General features: G+C 43.0%; 1 protein-coding gene across 1 annotated transcript in view; it reads left to right on the plus strand.

Annotated features, from left to right (window-relative positions):
• Window positions 1-16,076, plus strand: part of ADAT1 (adenosine deaminase tRNA specific 1) — a 109,608-nt gene that overhangs the window by 24,151 nt on the left and 69,381 nt on the right. The window contains exon 4 of the mRNA XM_030205077.1: window positions 11,739-11,793. Coding sequence (XP_030060937.1) covers window positions 11,739-11,793 — 55 coding nt within the window. The remainder of the gene's footprint in view (window positions 1-11,738; window positions 11,794-16,076) is intronic.

The following is a 16,076-nucleotide window of genomic DNA, read 5'->3' on the forward strand; positions in this document are numbered from 1 at the left end:
AAGAAGCACATTAGGGTCATGGAGTGGCCTAGCCAGTCACCAGACCTTAATCCCATTGAAAACTTATGGAGGGAGCTGAAGATGCGAGTTGCCAAGCGACAGCCCAGAACTCTTAATGATTTAGAGATGATCTGCAAAGAGGAGTGGACCAAAATTCCTCCTGACGTGTGCAAACCTCATCATCAACTACAGAAGACGTCTGACCGCTGTGCTTGCCAACAAGGGTTTTGCCACCAAGTATTAGGTCTTGTTTGCCAGAGGGATTAAATACTTATTTCCCTCTGCAGAATGCAAATAAATTCATATACTTTCCACAATGTGATTTTTCGGATTTAATTTGTGATGTGCTATCTCTCACTGTTACCAATAACCTACCCTTCAATTATGGGCTGCTCATGTCTTTGTCAGTGGGCAAACTTACAAAATCAGCAAGGGATCAAATACTTATTTCCACCACTGTATTACAATTTGACATGTCTAGCGCTTTCGACATGGTTGATATACTCATATCACCCCTCTCCTCAAGTCACTTCACTGGCTTCTGATCAGATACCGCATACAGTTCAAGCTTCTCCTACTAACCTACAAATGCACTCGATCTGCAGCCCCTGCTTACTTCTCTACCCTCATCTCCCCTTACGTCCTTACCCGTAACCTCCGCTCTCAAGACAAATCCCTCATTACCCTTCTCCACCACCGCCAACTCCAGGCTTCGCCCTTTCTGCCTCGCCTCACCCCATGCTTAGAACAAACTCCCTGAGCCCATACGCCAGGCCCCCTCCCTACCCATCTTCAAATCATTGCTCAAAGCCCACATCTTCAGTGTCGCCTTTGGCACCTAACCACTACACCTCTACTCAGGAAATCTAGACATTTCATCCTTTAGATTGTAAGCTCCTTTGAGCAGGGACCGTCTTTCTTTGTTAATTTGTACAGCGCTGCGTAACCCTAGAAGCGCTCTAGAAATGTTTAGTAGTAGTAGTAGTAGTAGTGATCATGGAATATTACTTCATATACTAGAATACTTTGGAGTTGGAGGCCCAGTTCTCAAATGGTTTGAGGGATTTCTCACCACCAGATTTTACCAAGTAACAACGAACGCTGAAAGATCACCTCCATGGATACCGGAATGCGGAGTACCTCAAGGATCCCCCCTCTCACCAACTCTTTTCAACCTAATGATGACACCATTAGCCAAACTCTTAGCTAATCAAAACCTTAACCCATACATATATGCAGACGATGTCACAATCTACATCCCGTTCAAACATGACCTAAACGAAATCACCAAAGCCTCCGAATCATGCACTCCAGGGCAGATTCATTCCAGCTAAAACTCAATGCAGAAAAAACTCAATGCCTAGTACTTACCTCCCAGTACAACACAAACAACTACTCCACCATAACCACACCATACTACACTCTTCCCATTTCAGAAAATCTGAAGATTCTTGGAGTCACTATCGATCGAAACCTTACACTTGATACCCACGTAAAGAACACGATGAAAAAGATGTTTTACTCGATGTGGAAACTCAAAAGAGTAAAACCTTTCTTCCCGAGAAACATTTTTCGTACCCTGGTACAGTCAATGATAATAAGTCATCTGGACTACTGTAACACCTTGTACACTGGCTGCAAAGAGCAGACTATTAAAAAACTCCAAACTGCTCAAAATACCGCAGCCAGACTCATATTTGGAAAAACTAAATACGAAAGTGCGAAACTCTTAAGAGAAAAACTACACTGGCTCTCTCTCAAGGAACGCATTGAGTTTAAAATCTGCACGACCGTACACAAAATCATTCATGCAAATGCCCCACTCTACATGTTAAACCTAGTGGACCTTCCACCCAGAAATGCCAAAAGATCAGCCCGCAAATTCCTCAACCTGAACTTCCCCAGCTGTAAAGGACTTCAATATAAACAGGCATACGCCACTACCTTCTCGTACAGAAGTACACAGCTATGGAACGCACTGCCCACAGCCTTGAAAATCATGGACAATCTAATCAACTTTCGCAAATCTTTGAAGACACATCTCTTCAACAAAGCCTACAAGAAGAACCATTAATGACTCAATTCACCACCCAACCCACCCAAGTATTAAAATACACCTCTTACACCACCCTATCTAACACTTACTTCTCTAATCCCTCTTACATCTTCTGCTTACAACCAATTGTATCTAAGATCCTGTCATGACTATGTCATAACACTCTGTAAGCCACATTGAGCCTGCAAATAGGTGGGATAATGTGGGGTACAAATGCAATAAATAAATAAATAATACTCCGAAGATCTGGATGTTGACGTATCATTTCTGCTAATGGCTCTATGTACAGTGCAAATAGAAGGGGCGACAAGGGACATCCCTGCCTAGTCCCCCTACCAATTGGAAAAAAAAGATGTATGTCCCCCATTAATATTAAGGCATGCCTTCGGATTTGCATATAAGGCTGCCAGCCGGGTACCAAAATTATCTCCAAGGCCCATGCGATTCATCACTGCTCGCAAAACCCCCCAACTGACCCGGTCAAAAGCCTTTTCTGCGTCTATGGCTAACATAGCTGTACTAGACCGGAGTGGCCTAGTGGTTAGGGTGGTGGACTTTGGTCCTGGGGAACTGAGGAACTGAGTTCGATTCCCAGCACAGGCAGCTCCTTGTGACTCTGGGCAAGTCACTTAACCCTCCATTGCCCCATGTAAGCCGCATTGAGCCTGCCATGAGTGGGAAAGCGCGGGGTACAAATGTAACAAAAAAAAATATATTAAATGAAGAGTACGTCTTATGTTATCCCCTACCTGCCTCTTTGGGATAAATCCAGATTGATCTATTTGAATCAATTTCGGCAGTACCCTAGCCAATCTGTTAGCCAGGATCTTAGCCACTATCTTTGCGTCCACATTCAGAAGTGAAATAGGTCTATATGAACCACAAACAGTGGGGTCTTTCCCAGGTTTAGGCAGGACCGTTACCCCAGCTTCAGACATGGATACCAGGAGCCCATTGCCCTCCAAAACACCATTACCCACTTGCACCAATAAATCTCCTTCTCCTCCACAAAACACTTGTAAAACCTCACTGAGTATCCATCTAATCCTGGGGCCTTACCATTAGGAAAGCCTTTTTATCACCCCCTCTACCTCCTCTAGTCTAATAGATTCCCCAAGCTGAGCCCTTTCAGATTCATCCAATCATTGTAATGGAACCTGATCCAAATAATGAGCTATTTCTGCAGCCGATGCACCCTCAGAGGCACTATATAAGTCTTGGTAATATTGCACAAAGCATTTTCCAATATCTGATTCAGCATAGTGCCAACCTCCCCCACCATCTTTCAACTTTTGGATAAGGGAGTGCCCTCTCCTTGCCCATAAATAACGGGCCAACATTGCACTTGATTTATTGGCAAACTCAAAATATTTCTGCTTAGTTCTCATGAAATGAACGACTGCCATCTGCAATTGTGTTGTAGGGTTTCGTTTGTGCAGCTTTTCTAAGTGTAATAACCTCATATGCAAAGTTAGTGAGTGTTGTCCTTTTTCCCTTTTCTTGCGCAATCCCCACTTAATCAAGGCCCCCCTCACCACTACCTTCAACGCATCCCATAACACCCCGTCAGTTACTTCCCCATTGACATTAAAGAGACGGAACTCTTGAATATTAAGCTTAATATCTTCCTTCACTTTCTCATCGCCTAGCAGTGACTCATTCAGTCTCCAGACTCCTTGTCGCCTGCAATGACCCAGCCTAGTTAGTTTAATCCACATTGGCGCATGATCAGAAACACAAATTGTCTCTATCTCAGCCGCCTCCACCATATGCCATCCAATACGATGCACCCACAACCCATCTATACCGGGAATAGGTCTGCGCTACATGCGAGTAAAAGGTGTAATTCCGCTGCACCCCATGTAGCAACCTCCAACAATCCACCACTTCCAGCCCCTTCATAAATTGCAACAATGCCTTCCGCCCAGGACCACTCTGCTGCCCTCCTCCTGTCGAATGGTCTAACCTTGCATCCGGGGCGAGATTAAAATCCCCCCCCTACCACTACCTGCCCTCCCACAAATCCCAGAATCTCTCTTTTTAATATTTGAAAGAATTTCTTCTGCCCCACATTCGGTGCATACATATTGATCAATGTCAGATCCTTGCCCTGCAACCACCCTCTAAGGGCCACACAGCGCCCACTAGTATCTCGAAACACCTTTTTAATCACAATCCCACAGTTTTGTCTTATCAATATGGCCTCTCCCCCCCCCCCCCCCCCCCCCCCATCCTCTTTGGTCCTTCTCCCTGATGTACCACCACTTCTCGAAAAGGCCTACAACGCAGCATGTGAGTATCTCTTGGTCTTAAGTGTGTTTCTTGCAAAAACCTTACATCCCACTTCAGCCTGCTCAACTCCTTAAATACTCTACTGCGCTTCCCCTGATTATTGAACCCGTTCACATTCCATGTACCCACCAGTAAGGTCTCTTCCCCTCCCCCCCACTCCAAACCCACTCTCCCCTGCTTTAACAAATCCACAGTCCCTCCCCCTCCCTTTAGCCGATCTCTCTATCAGTAGATCAGCCATCCCATGAGGAATAAGCACACTCTCCCGGGCTTTGGCCTCACAACAGTCCATCCCCTGTCCTCCCGTCACCCCACACTCCCCCACATCCGCTACATTCACTTAACCATTACCCTCTTGTCTAGCATCCCTCCACCCTTCCACCCCCAGACCCACACAATTATATTTCACACACCCAAAATCCCTCCAATTCAATCTCTCAGCTCACCCCTCACAATGTTCCAACATGCTCCCCACTCTCACCAGGGTGCCGTGCCTCCTCTCCCCTCCCCTCCCCTCTTCCCACCCGACCCCCTATGCATAGCACCCCCTGAAATGGTTGCTTATCTGCATAATGTCCTCAGCGAATTAATCAATCTGTCGCCAGTCCACTTAAGTCTGTTCCCCTTCAGGAAGCCTGCTTATCAGATTTCTTTCCGCGATCCACCACCGTCTGCCACGCTGAATCCGCTCTGGGTTCCTTGGCGGTCTCCGATAACTCCGTCTGTACTGGATCACCTCTACACCCCAAAGATCGCAATGTTGACCAGGCATCACCTGGGGTCTTTACTTTGCGTGACTTCCCATCCACCGTTAGCCACATCGCAAAGGGGAATAGCCACCTGTAGCGGATCCCCTTTGACCTCATGAATATCGTGACTTCTCTAAAGGATTGACGCTTTTGTAAAGTAGTCCATGTCAGATCTTGAAACACTCCAATCTTGCAGTTCTTCCAAAGAATCTTTTTTTGCTGCCTCACTTTAGACAATATCTGCTCCTTCGTGGGAAAATCAGCGAAACACACTACAGTGTCCCTTGGGTTGGAATCTCGCTGCGGGCCAGCCACTCTGTGCACTCTCTGGATGTGGAGGTCTGGTAATTGACCCCCTTCCTCGGAATTCAATATGTGCCCACACAGCTCTTGAATCACTGCTTCACATTTGCTGAACATAGCCAAGTCTGGGATTCCTTTAAATCTCAAATTATTTCGGCACGACCTATTCTCTAGATCTTCCAACTGCTCCTTTAGTTGTTGCACTTCCACCGTGTCAGCATTCACTACTTTATGGAGTTTTCCCATGTCCTGCGTTTCCATCCCCTCCTCCAACTCACCGACATGCGTTCTCAGGTCGCGGATTTCAACCCTAATTTCTCTCAGGGCATTTTGGACATCCTTTCAGACCCCTGCCAGATCAGCCTTCAAGTCCTAAAACCAACCCACCACATCCGATTTAGTAATCTCACCAGCATCCTCCAGTCCTTCCTCAGCATGCTCCTCCTCGGCTACAGCTGGAATTGCCGCCATCTTGGACTTGCTCGGCTCTGGCCCCGCCGAGACCGCCGGCGTTTTTTTGCTTCCGTCGTGAAACGGAATCACCCCATCCCCTTCGGCAGCATAGTTCTGGGACCTCTCCCCTGCAATCCAAGCTTTGAGATGCTGCTCAAATCTACAGGATTTGCTCACTTTTAATAGCGCCCGAACGGAGCTCTGCGTTCAAGCTACCATCCCGGTCCGTGACGTTACTTCCTCCTGTGGTCTGACATTTCACCTGTGCTAACTTGTGATAAGTTGCTGGTCAGCCACTAAGAGCCAGAGACTCCTATGCCTGCTGTATCCAGATAAACAATCAGAAGGAGAAGTAAGTGGGTGTGGGTAAAAACTGTAAGCTAAGCAAGAGGGTGAGGGGGGGGGGTAGTATGAAGAGTATGCATACCGAGGACGTAGGTCAACCCATATCAAATGAAAACTTATGCTTACGTGCATGAGAGGCCCTAACTGCCAATATAATAAGGGAATACATGATAGAATTTGATGGAACATCGTTCAACAGGAAACAGAATATCCTGGAAAGATGATCTCTCATTGTTAGATTAGATTCAGCAATCACTCCCAATGTTTTAATGTTATTTTTAATCTCCACTTTCTGACCATCAATTTGAAAACTCTTCGGTATTCCTACCATAATGTGACTACTCAAAAATAATACCTGTGTTTTTAGTCATGTTCAGTTTTATTCTATTGGCTTCATCCAAATATTAATCAGATGCAAATAAAGATGCTATCCTGTAGGAACTGTAGAATCACAGAGGAAGAAAAACTGGATATTGTCTATATCCTATAGTTTATTCATAAACTACTCATCAATAAACATAGGGGTTGCAGAAAGATGTTAAAAAGTGTCACTTATTTTCATCGCACGCTAAAAACACTAGTGTGTCTTTGTAAAAGGGGTCCTAAGAGAGGAGGTGGCAAGCTGAGAAGCATTTTCTGTGTGCACAGAGGCTGAAGCTGTAACTGGGGCGACAGCTTTCATGACACGATGTTTCCGAGCCATACTGCAGTTGCAGAAGTATTTGCATCTGTAGAAAGAAAACAGAAAAAGTCTTAGCAAAGTCCCTAACTTTTGCTCCGCTTCCTGTAGGCTAAAAGTAGCAGCTGTTTTCTTTTATGTAAGGTCTAACCCTCAGAAGTGCAGGGACTTCAAAAGAGATTATTTAGGTCACCTCTGCTTTTGAAATGGAGGTAAAAAAGAAATCTTGGAGCAAGCAAGCAAAGAAGTTCCTTAAAGAGAAAATTAAACTAAATCCTCTCTACTAAGGTATGAAAAATAAATAAAACGGTTTTCCCAGCAATATAAAATTAGAATTTAAATTAACCCATCCCTAAAATAAATTCATTGAGGGATTTACGTAGATCATGTAGATGTTGGAAAGGGCGTGGAGGAAAACCAAGAGCGATGATCAGAAACTGAAATAGGTACTTATAAATTTGTAGTAACAGAGGCTAAGAAAGTCTATTATCAGACATTAATAGGAAAAGAACAATCAGATAATAAAGTATTATTCAAAATCTTTAGATCTTTGACAAATTATTTATCTGTTACTCAAATATCAGAAGAATTGCAACCTTCAATGGAGGAGTTGGCTTGCAAGGTTGAAAGCATTATTACAGCTAGGTCCTAATATTACTGAGGGACCAAATGAAGAAATTGGAACTAAAGCACAGCTTATATGGTCTGAATTTAATGACGTTTCTTCGAGAGGTAGAACGTATTTTAAAAAAAGCTTGCTGGCAAGTTCTGTCGGTGGATCATTGCCAGTCCTACTTGTTAAAAACAGTTCCATCCCAAGTAGTAGATTGGATAACATTCTTAGTAAATGTATTGTTTAAACAGGGAAAAGTCCCTTGGGATCTTGGGAGAATAATTTGACCCCAATTCCAAAGTCTGGTGATGCAGATCTAGCAGTGGCAGCTAGTTTCTGTCCCGTTGCCAGTATTCCTTGGCTTGCTAAATTAATAGAATCTATATCTTCGTTGTAGCTCAAGTCCTACTTAGATTTATACCTGGGCCTTCATGCTTCTCGATATGGGTTTAGATCTATGCACAGCACCGAGTCTTTATTGGTTAGTCAAAATATTCCCTCACTGCTATTGCAATTTGATGTCTCAGGCACTTTTGATGCTGTCGATCATATATTACTGTTAAGTAGGCTAAGTGATTGGGTTTGACTGGTACAGTTTTTGATTGGTTTAAGGGTTTTTTCAGAAATAGGCAGTATAATGTCAAAAACATTTGATGTTATGCATCAAATTTGGCTTTTTCTGAAGTTAGATTCATTGTAAACAGTTTTTTTACAGTTATTTAGCAGTTAAATTGTGGAATTTTATTCCTTTTCAACTTTATGAAATTGTATGATGTCTTTTGTTGTATTATGAATGTTCTTAATGTAATCCACTTAGAATGGTGGATAATGCGAAATGTAAGTTTTATAATAAAAATAAATTACAGATTACATCTTGTTTAGGAAGTTTCTGAAAACATTTTATTTGAGAAACATTTTTATGTTTAAATGTATTTTATTGAAGTCACCAAGAGAGATACAACCAGCAATAACATATTCATACGTAGGTCTACCACAATACAAACCAGTTCAATTATGTGACTACAACACAAGATTTTGTGAAATATTCCCCCAACCAAGCCCTCAATCCCTCCCAACCCCTTATACCCACAATTAACCCACTTACATTCTATAACCATGAAATCTGACGTATGCAAGTATGTATTAAAGAAAGTGGAACACACACTCATCAACAAGGTGGTCAGGTATGCCTGTCATACTTTGAGAAATCATTTCTTCACTCTGTGTCCCCTTACATCTAATGTAATGCGCTCCATATGTCGGAGTTCATATATTTGATTCCTCCATTGCATAAGCATAGGGGGCTGATCTTTGATCCACTGAATAATAATACAACATTTAGCAATTAAGACAGCTTTATGCAAAAATAAAACTTGTCTGTGTTGTGCTGGAAGAGAGAGAGAGAGAGAGATCTTATTCCCGATTCAGTGAACCATTGCAGATTACTGCGCTGGTGTGTGCTGGGTTTTTTTCTTTTTTTTTTAAATTATATTTTTATTAAAGGTTTTGTCATACAGAGAATGCAAAAGTAAACACAAAATCAACCAAACCCCCCCCCCCCCGAAAATTAACCCCCCCCCTAAAAAAAAAAAAAAATTCAAAGTTCCATGGCAATACCCGGAGACAAATTGCAGGGTTACATAAGTTCGCTATGTGGCTCCTGACAAAAAAGGTCTAAACGAGCCCATGTCCTCAAAACAGACCTAGTATTTCGACGTCTATGGGCCAAAATTGTTTCATATTTTCTGATCACGCATACATAACTCCACCATTCATTATAATTCAGGTACACATTATTTTTCCAGTTGGAGACAATTAAATGCAAGGCAACAGCTAGCAGTATGTTATACAATTTCTTATCAGACTCCAAAAGAGGGATAGTAGGACAAGAAGCTCGTAAGATCACAACCTCATAAGAGAGCACAGTGGACTCAGGCTAGTGAAAGATAAGACACATTTTTGACCAAATTAGTTGCCAGTAAGCTCTGACGTTTTTACAGTAGAAAACCATATGTGCCAGTGAACCATCTCTTTCTTGACAAGACCAGCAGTTGAAGTTGACACTCTTAGTGATTCTGGCCACTCAAGCAGGAGTCCAATAGGCTTTGTGGAAGATGAAATATGAGGATTGAGATATTGCTGCTGACTTCGTGGGACGTATGGAGTTAACCCAGAAAGTAAACCAATCAAATTCAGATGCATCCAAGCCGAACTCCGCTTCCCAAGACATCCTCAATGGAGCAACTGCATCGGCATGTAGATCCTGAAGTTTTTTATATAGCAGAGAAGCCTTCTTACGACCTGATGTAATGGTGTGACAAAAGGAGATAAACTCTGAAGGATTCGAGACAAGTGAATTGGAGACCTGAAAGGTTGCAATATATGTGGAGATGTCTTTCCATGTGCCAGAATCTAGCAAAGAAACATTATACAATGCAGACAGAGCAGCAGGCGATAACAGAGTACCAGCAATATACAGTTGTGACAGCTGCCATACACCCCTCTCTTGCCATTCCGCTGTTTGAGACTGCAGGAGACCAGCTGGAAAACCAGAGTTATACCAGAGAGATATATCCTCCAAAGAGATAACACGGATTCCAAGACCAGCTCTAAACGTACGGATATCAGAGGCAGAGGCTTTTAACAGCCGAATGCGTCTGGTATAGGGGTACAAATCTGCATACGGGAGAAGAGATAAAGGGCAAGGGTGCACCAACGCTGCCTCAAAAATCTGCCATCGAGGCGTGAGATGAGATAATTCCCTTTGGAACCACCGTAGAGACTGGGCAAGCCGAAAAGCCTTGTGATAGTGTTTAAAATCGGGAACATTAAGACCTCCCAAATCTTTCGGTAATTTAAGCTTCTTGAGCGCAATGCGGGGAGGCTTCTGCCTCCTTAAAAACTTAATTAGGAGGGAATCAAGCTTGTTATAGAGTGAGTTGGGAAAGGAGAGGGGGGTCATACTGAAGATGTAATTTAGTTTTGGAGCCAGAACCATCTTGATAGCCTCTACCCTCCCCCACCACGTTAGATATAGCGGAGACCATACATTTAGGATGGAAGCAGTTAAAGATAAGATTTGGTCCTTAATGAGGGACAAACTTTGATCAACAGATTTGGAATACCATACTCCTAAATACTTAATTTTGTGAGGCTCCCAGGAAAATGGGTTTTGAGATACCTGAGCTCTATGCACAAAGGAATTGAGCGGCATTATGGCTGACTTAGACCAGTTTATCTTATAACCAGACAGAGAGGAAAAAGAATTGATTACTCCCAATACACTGGGAAGAGAATTTGGTGTGGTATAAAGCAATATATCATCAGCATAGATGGAAAGTTTAAACATCTCCCCTCCAACAGAGACACCAGAAATATGCGAGTGAGCTCTAATAGCTATAGCTAATGGCTCCAAGGCAATGTTGAAAAGGAGAGGTGACAATGGACAGCCTTGTTTTGTGCCTCTTCTAAGAGGAAAAATGTGAGAATCATTACCATTCACTGAGATTGAGGCCTTTGGATTAGTATACAAAACTTTAATCATTTTAATAAAGGATGGGCTAAAATTAAACCAAGCCAAGATGTGAAACAAGTAAGGCCATTCAATTCTATCAAAGGCTTTCTCGGCATCAAGTGAAACCGCTAGAAAAGGCTCACGAGAGCCCTCAACATGCGCCAGAATATTCCAGAAAAGTCTAGAGTTATCACTAGCCAGTCTATCTACTGTAAACCCATTCTGATCCCTATGGATTATGTCCGGAACAATATGTTGAAGGCGGAGAGCCAAGGTTTTTTTCTGTCAGCTCACACTTTTTAAGATTATGGTAATTTCAGAACAGATGAATTACCACACTGGGTCAGACCAAAGATCCATCAATCCCAGTACCCTGTCTCCAGCCATGGCCAGTCCAAGTCAGGATGCTGCTCACCCCAGGAGTAAAAAATGTTTTAAATACATGCATTAGAATGCTGTGCATTGAAATTTAGCTCACCATCCTAATGCAGGACTTAATGCATCAAATCCTTGGTTCTCTACAGCTTTATAAATCTACTGCTTGGGAGAAACACTGTACAGATATTAAATACCATGCATCATGTATTGACACTACAAATGATGCTATAACATACTTAAATTAGTAATATAAGTACTTGAAATGAGAGAGAATAGTATGTTTCTCACTCACGCAGGTAGGAAGAGAGCTGATGTTTTGCTCATAATAATATCTGCTTTTTTTTGGGTGTATGTAGGAGATGCCCTCAATGACAGCCATGCCGAAGTGGTGGCTAAGAGAAGTTTTCAGAGGTGAGAATGCACGTGAATTAGAATTTATTGGTAATGCGTTTTTACATGGTAATGGTTATGAAATTAAAAGGATTTCAGTGATTAATATGGGCTCTAACGAGGGGGGAAGCCTTTGGTTTGTGCTGCCTGTTGTTATCACTGTCCTGGGTGTTTCTAGCCCAGTTGGAACATTTGGTGATTTTGAAACCAAGAAACAAGAGGCGTAATTCACATCTGCTAAGGTTTTGTTTGATTAATTCTCTGCCCTCTCTAACCCAGCCATTGTTGGAAATCATGTTGGAATCCAGGCTGATTTTGCATAGGTCATCTAGGTAGGACATGAGACGTCCAGGTTAGGAGTGCACGATTTCACAAGTATTTTACTCACTGAACAGGGAGTCTTTTTTTGTAAAATACATCAGCAAGTAACAGCCGTTTTACAAAGAAACACATTCAGAAAAAGAGAAATATTGTTTGGAAGTGGCGGCTAAGAAAGCAAATAGAACGTTGGAATTATTAGGAAAGAAATGGTAAACAAAACTGAGAATGTTATAATGCTTTTGAATTGCTCCATGGTGTAACCTCACCTCAAATATTGTGTGCAATTCTGGTCACTGCATGTCAAAAAAGATATAACAAAATTAGAAAGGTACAGAAAGGGGCAACGAAAATGATAGAAGGGATGGAACAACTTCCCTATGAGGAAAGGCTAAAGAGAATAGGGCTCTTCAACTTGGAGAAGACAGCTGAGGGGTGTTAACATCAGTTGTGCTGGTTAATCTTCAAAAACATTAATTACAGTTACTAGTTACTTCTCTGCTCAAAGTAATTAGCTACAGTAATTAAATTACTCATTTAGGAATATAATTAACTAGTAAAAAAGCCCCGTTTCTGATGCAAATGAAACGGGGGCTAGCAATGTTTTCTTGTGGGAGTGTGTGTGTCCCTGCCTTCTGGCCTCTCTCCCCTCCCCCCTCTGAGTCCTTCACTGTTACAGAGCCAGCGATTTGATTTCGTGCTCTGCTGTTTTCCTTCACTGACTGTGTTACAGAGAGGGCGGGGCAGACACTCATAGGGAAACCGGATATCTCGCCCCCTTCACACTTCCGGCTGGAGGCTTCATAGAACGTTGGTGTTGCCTTTTATATAGAGAGATTATAGAGTAACTAATTGCCTTTCCTTTACTGATACTGTATCCAAGGATACTTATGGTAAAAGCCTTTATGGTAGATGAAGAGGTAAAATAACCATCTTATACACCAGTGTGAATATTGCATAACTTCATCTCTTGATGCTTCTTTCAGGGAGTTTTGACCAACTCATGCCAACCACCTCCTCTGTCATGTCATGTATTAGTTGCTCTTCAAAAGTAAGTAATTACAGTTACTGGGATAGTGAATAAATAGTTAACTAGTTTGTTGATTACTACAAGAAAGTAATTAACTATGGTAACTAATTACTAGTAATTCAATATCACACAACATTGGATATTATAGAGATCTATAAAATAATGAGTGGAATGGAATGGGTTGACATGACTCGTTTGTTTACTCTTTCCAAATATACTAGGACTGGGGGGCACACATTGAAGCTACTAAGTAGTACATTTAAAACAAATCAGAGAAAATATTTCTTCACTCAACGTGTTATTAAACTCTGGAATTCATTGCCAGAAAATGTGGTAAAAGCAGTTAGCTTAGCAGGGTTTAAAAAAGGTTTGGATAATTTCCTAAAAGAAGACTCCATAAGAGTGGAGGAGTAGCCTAGTGGTTAGTGCACTGGACTTTGATTCTGGGGAACTGGGTTCAATTCCCACTGCAGCTCCTTGTGACTCTGGGTAAGTCACTTAACCCTCCATTGCCCCTGGTACAAAATAAGTACCTGAATATATGTAAACCGCTTTGAATGTCATTGCAAAAACCTCAGAAAGGTGATATATCAAGTCCCCCTTCCCTTTCCCATTATTAAGAAGGATTTGGGAAAATGCACTGCTTATTTCTAGGATAAGCCACATAAAATCTGTTTCCTTAGTATCCCTCCGGACCGGCCCAGGATTGGACTGATGAGTTGTGCTCGCCTACCAGCAGATGGAGACTGAGAAAAAATTCTGACTCTAGCGAGCCAATAAGAGCCCTGGTCTTGTGACCCCAGACTCAGTATTTTCTCAGTCTCCCAGCAGGTAGGACGTGAGCCTATTAGTCTCTCTATCTGGTATATATCTCTTTATCTAGTTGTTTTCTCTTATTTTTCTCTTCTGTGCCTGGGGAATACTGTTAGAGGCTTTTCCTTTTACTTCTCAGCCTCTGGGGTGTCACACTCGGGTGTTCCTGGGTCCTTCCCCCATTCCTCCCCATCTCCCTAATGTTTGAAGACTCAGAAATAATTTTTAATTGGTAAAAAAAAAAAAACGGGAAGGGTCTCCCTTTCTGAGGAGAGGGCTGTGCCTTTGGGAGAGGCAGCCAGTGTTTCTTTAAAAAATAAATATATATATTTTCCCCACTGACTGAACGAGCAGACAGCTCTGTTGAATAGTCAGGGTATGCCTTGTTAGCTGTGTTGCAGCTCTGTGTTAAAAAAAAAAAAAAAAAAAAAGAACTATTTCAGCTTTGTGCAGCATTGGTTTGTGCCCTCTTTACTGGCTATACGGTATTTGTGTAGTTTTGTTTATTTTTTCTTGGCTGCCGCTTCGTTCTCGGTAATTACTTAAAAAGGGAAATCCGTGGGAACCGCATCGGCGCGAGCACACGCATGCACGTTTTTTCTCCGAAATGTCAGAGAAGTTGAAGAGGTGCTCAGTTTGTCAGCGTCGAGGCGTTAATGCCTCAGGCGCTTGTAAATTCTGCACGGCGCTTGAAGTTTCCTCTGCTCCACTCCCTCCGGCGATGTCAAGGTCTCTTTTGCCGGCGGTTCCTTCTTCCCCCGCGAGGTCATTTTAAGTTCTGCTCAGATTTCTCCTGCAGGAGGGCCGTCTGCTTTGCGCAGCTCTGCCTCCTTTGCTGATCCTTAATCGGGGGCTATTTTGCAGACTGCAAGCACTCAAGCAGGGGGTTTTCCTCCTGAGTTTGTCTTGCAGATGTACAGTGGGGGAAATAAGTATTTGATCCCTTGCTGATTTTGTAAGTGTGCCCACTGAGAAAGACATGAGCAGCCCATAATTGAAGGGTAGGTTATTGGTAACAGTGAGAGATAGCACATCACAAATTAAATCCGGAAAATCACATTGTGGAAAGTATATGAATTTATTTGCATTCTGCAGAGGGAAATAAGTATTTGATCCCCCACCAACCAGTAAGAGATCTGGCCCCTACAGACCAGGTAGATGCTCCAAATCAACTCGTTACCTGCATGACAGACAGCTGTCGGCAATGGTCACCTGTATGAAAGACACCTGTCCACAGACTCAGTGAATCAGTCAGACTCTAACCTCTACAAAATGGCCAAGAGCAAGGAGCTTCTAAGGATGTCAGGGACAAGATCATACACCTGCACAAGGCTGGAATGGGCTACAAAACCATCAGTAAGACGCTGGGCGAGAAGGAGACAACTGTTGGTGCCATAGTAAGAAAATGGAAGAAGTACAAAATGACTGTCAATCGACAAAGATCTGGGGCTCCACGCAAAATCTCACCTCGTGGGGTATCCTTGATCATGAGGAAGGTTAGAAATCAGCCTACAACTACAAGGGGGGAACTTGTCAATGATCTCAAGGCAGCTGGGACCACTGTCACCACGAAAACCATTGGTAACACATTACGACATAACGGATTGCAATCCTGCAGTGCCCGCAAGGTCCCCCTGCTCCGGAAGGCACATGTGACGGCCCGTCTGAAGTTTGCCAGTGAACACCTGGATGATGCCGAGAGTGATTGGGAGAAGGTGCTGTGGTCAGATGAGACAAAAATTGAGCTCTTTGGCATGAACTCAACTCGCCGTGTTTGGAGGAAGAGAAATGCTGCCTATGACCCAAAGAACACCGTCCCCACTGTCAAGCATGGAGGTGGAAATGTTATGTTTTGGGGGTGTTTCTCTGCTAAGGGCACAGGACTACTTCACCGCATCAATGGGAGAATGGATGGGGCCATGTACCGTACAATTCTGAGTGACAACCTCCTTCCCTCCGCCAGGGCCTTAAAAATGGATCGTGGCTGGGTCTTCCAGCACGACAATGACCCAAAACATACAGCCAAGGCAACAAAGGAGTGGCTCAGGAAGAAGCACATTAGGGTCATGGAGTGGCCTAGCCAGTCACCAGACCTTAATCCCATTGAAAACTTATGGAGGGAGCTGAAGCTGCGAGTTGCCAA

The sequence above is a fragment of the Microcaecilia unicolor genome, chromosome 5 (genome assembly GCF_901765095.1).
Source record: "Microcaecilia unicolor chromosome 5, aMicUni1.1, whole genome shotgun sequence".
In the NCBI taxonomy this organism is placed as follows: Eukaryota; Metazoa; Chordata; class Amphibia; order Gymnophiona; family Siphonopidae; genus Microcaecilia; species Microcaecilia unicolor.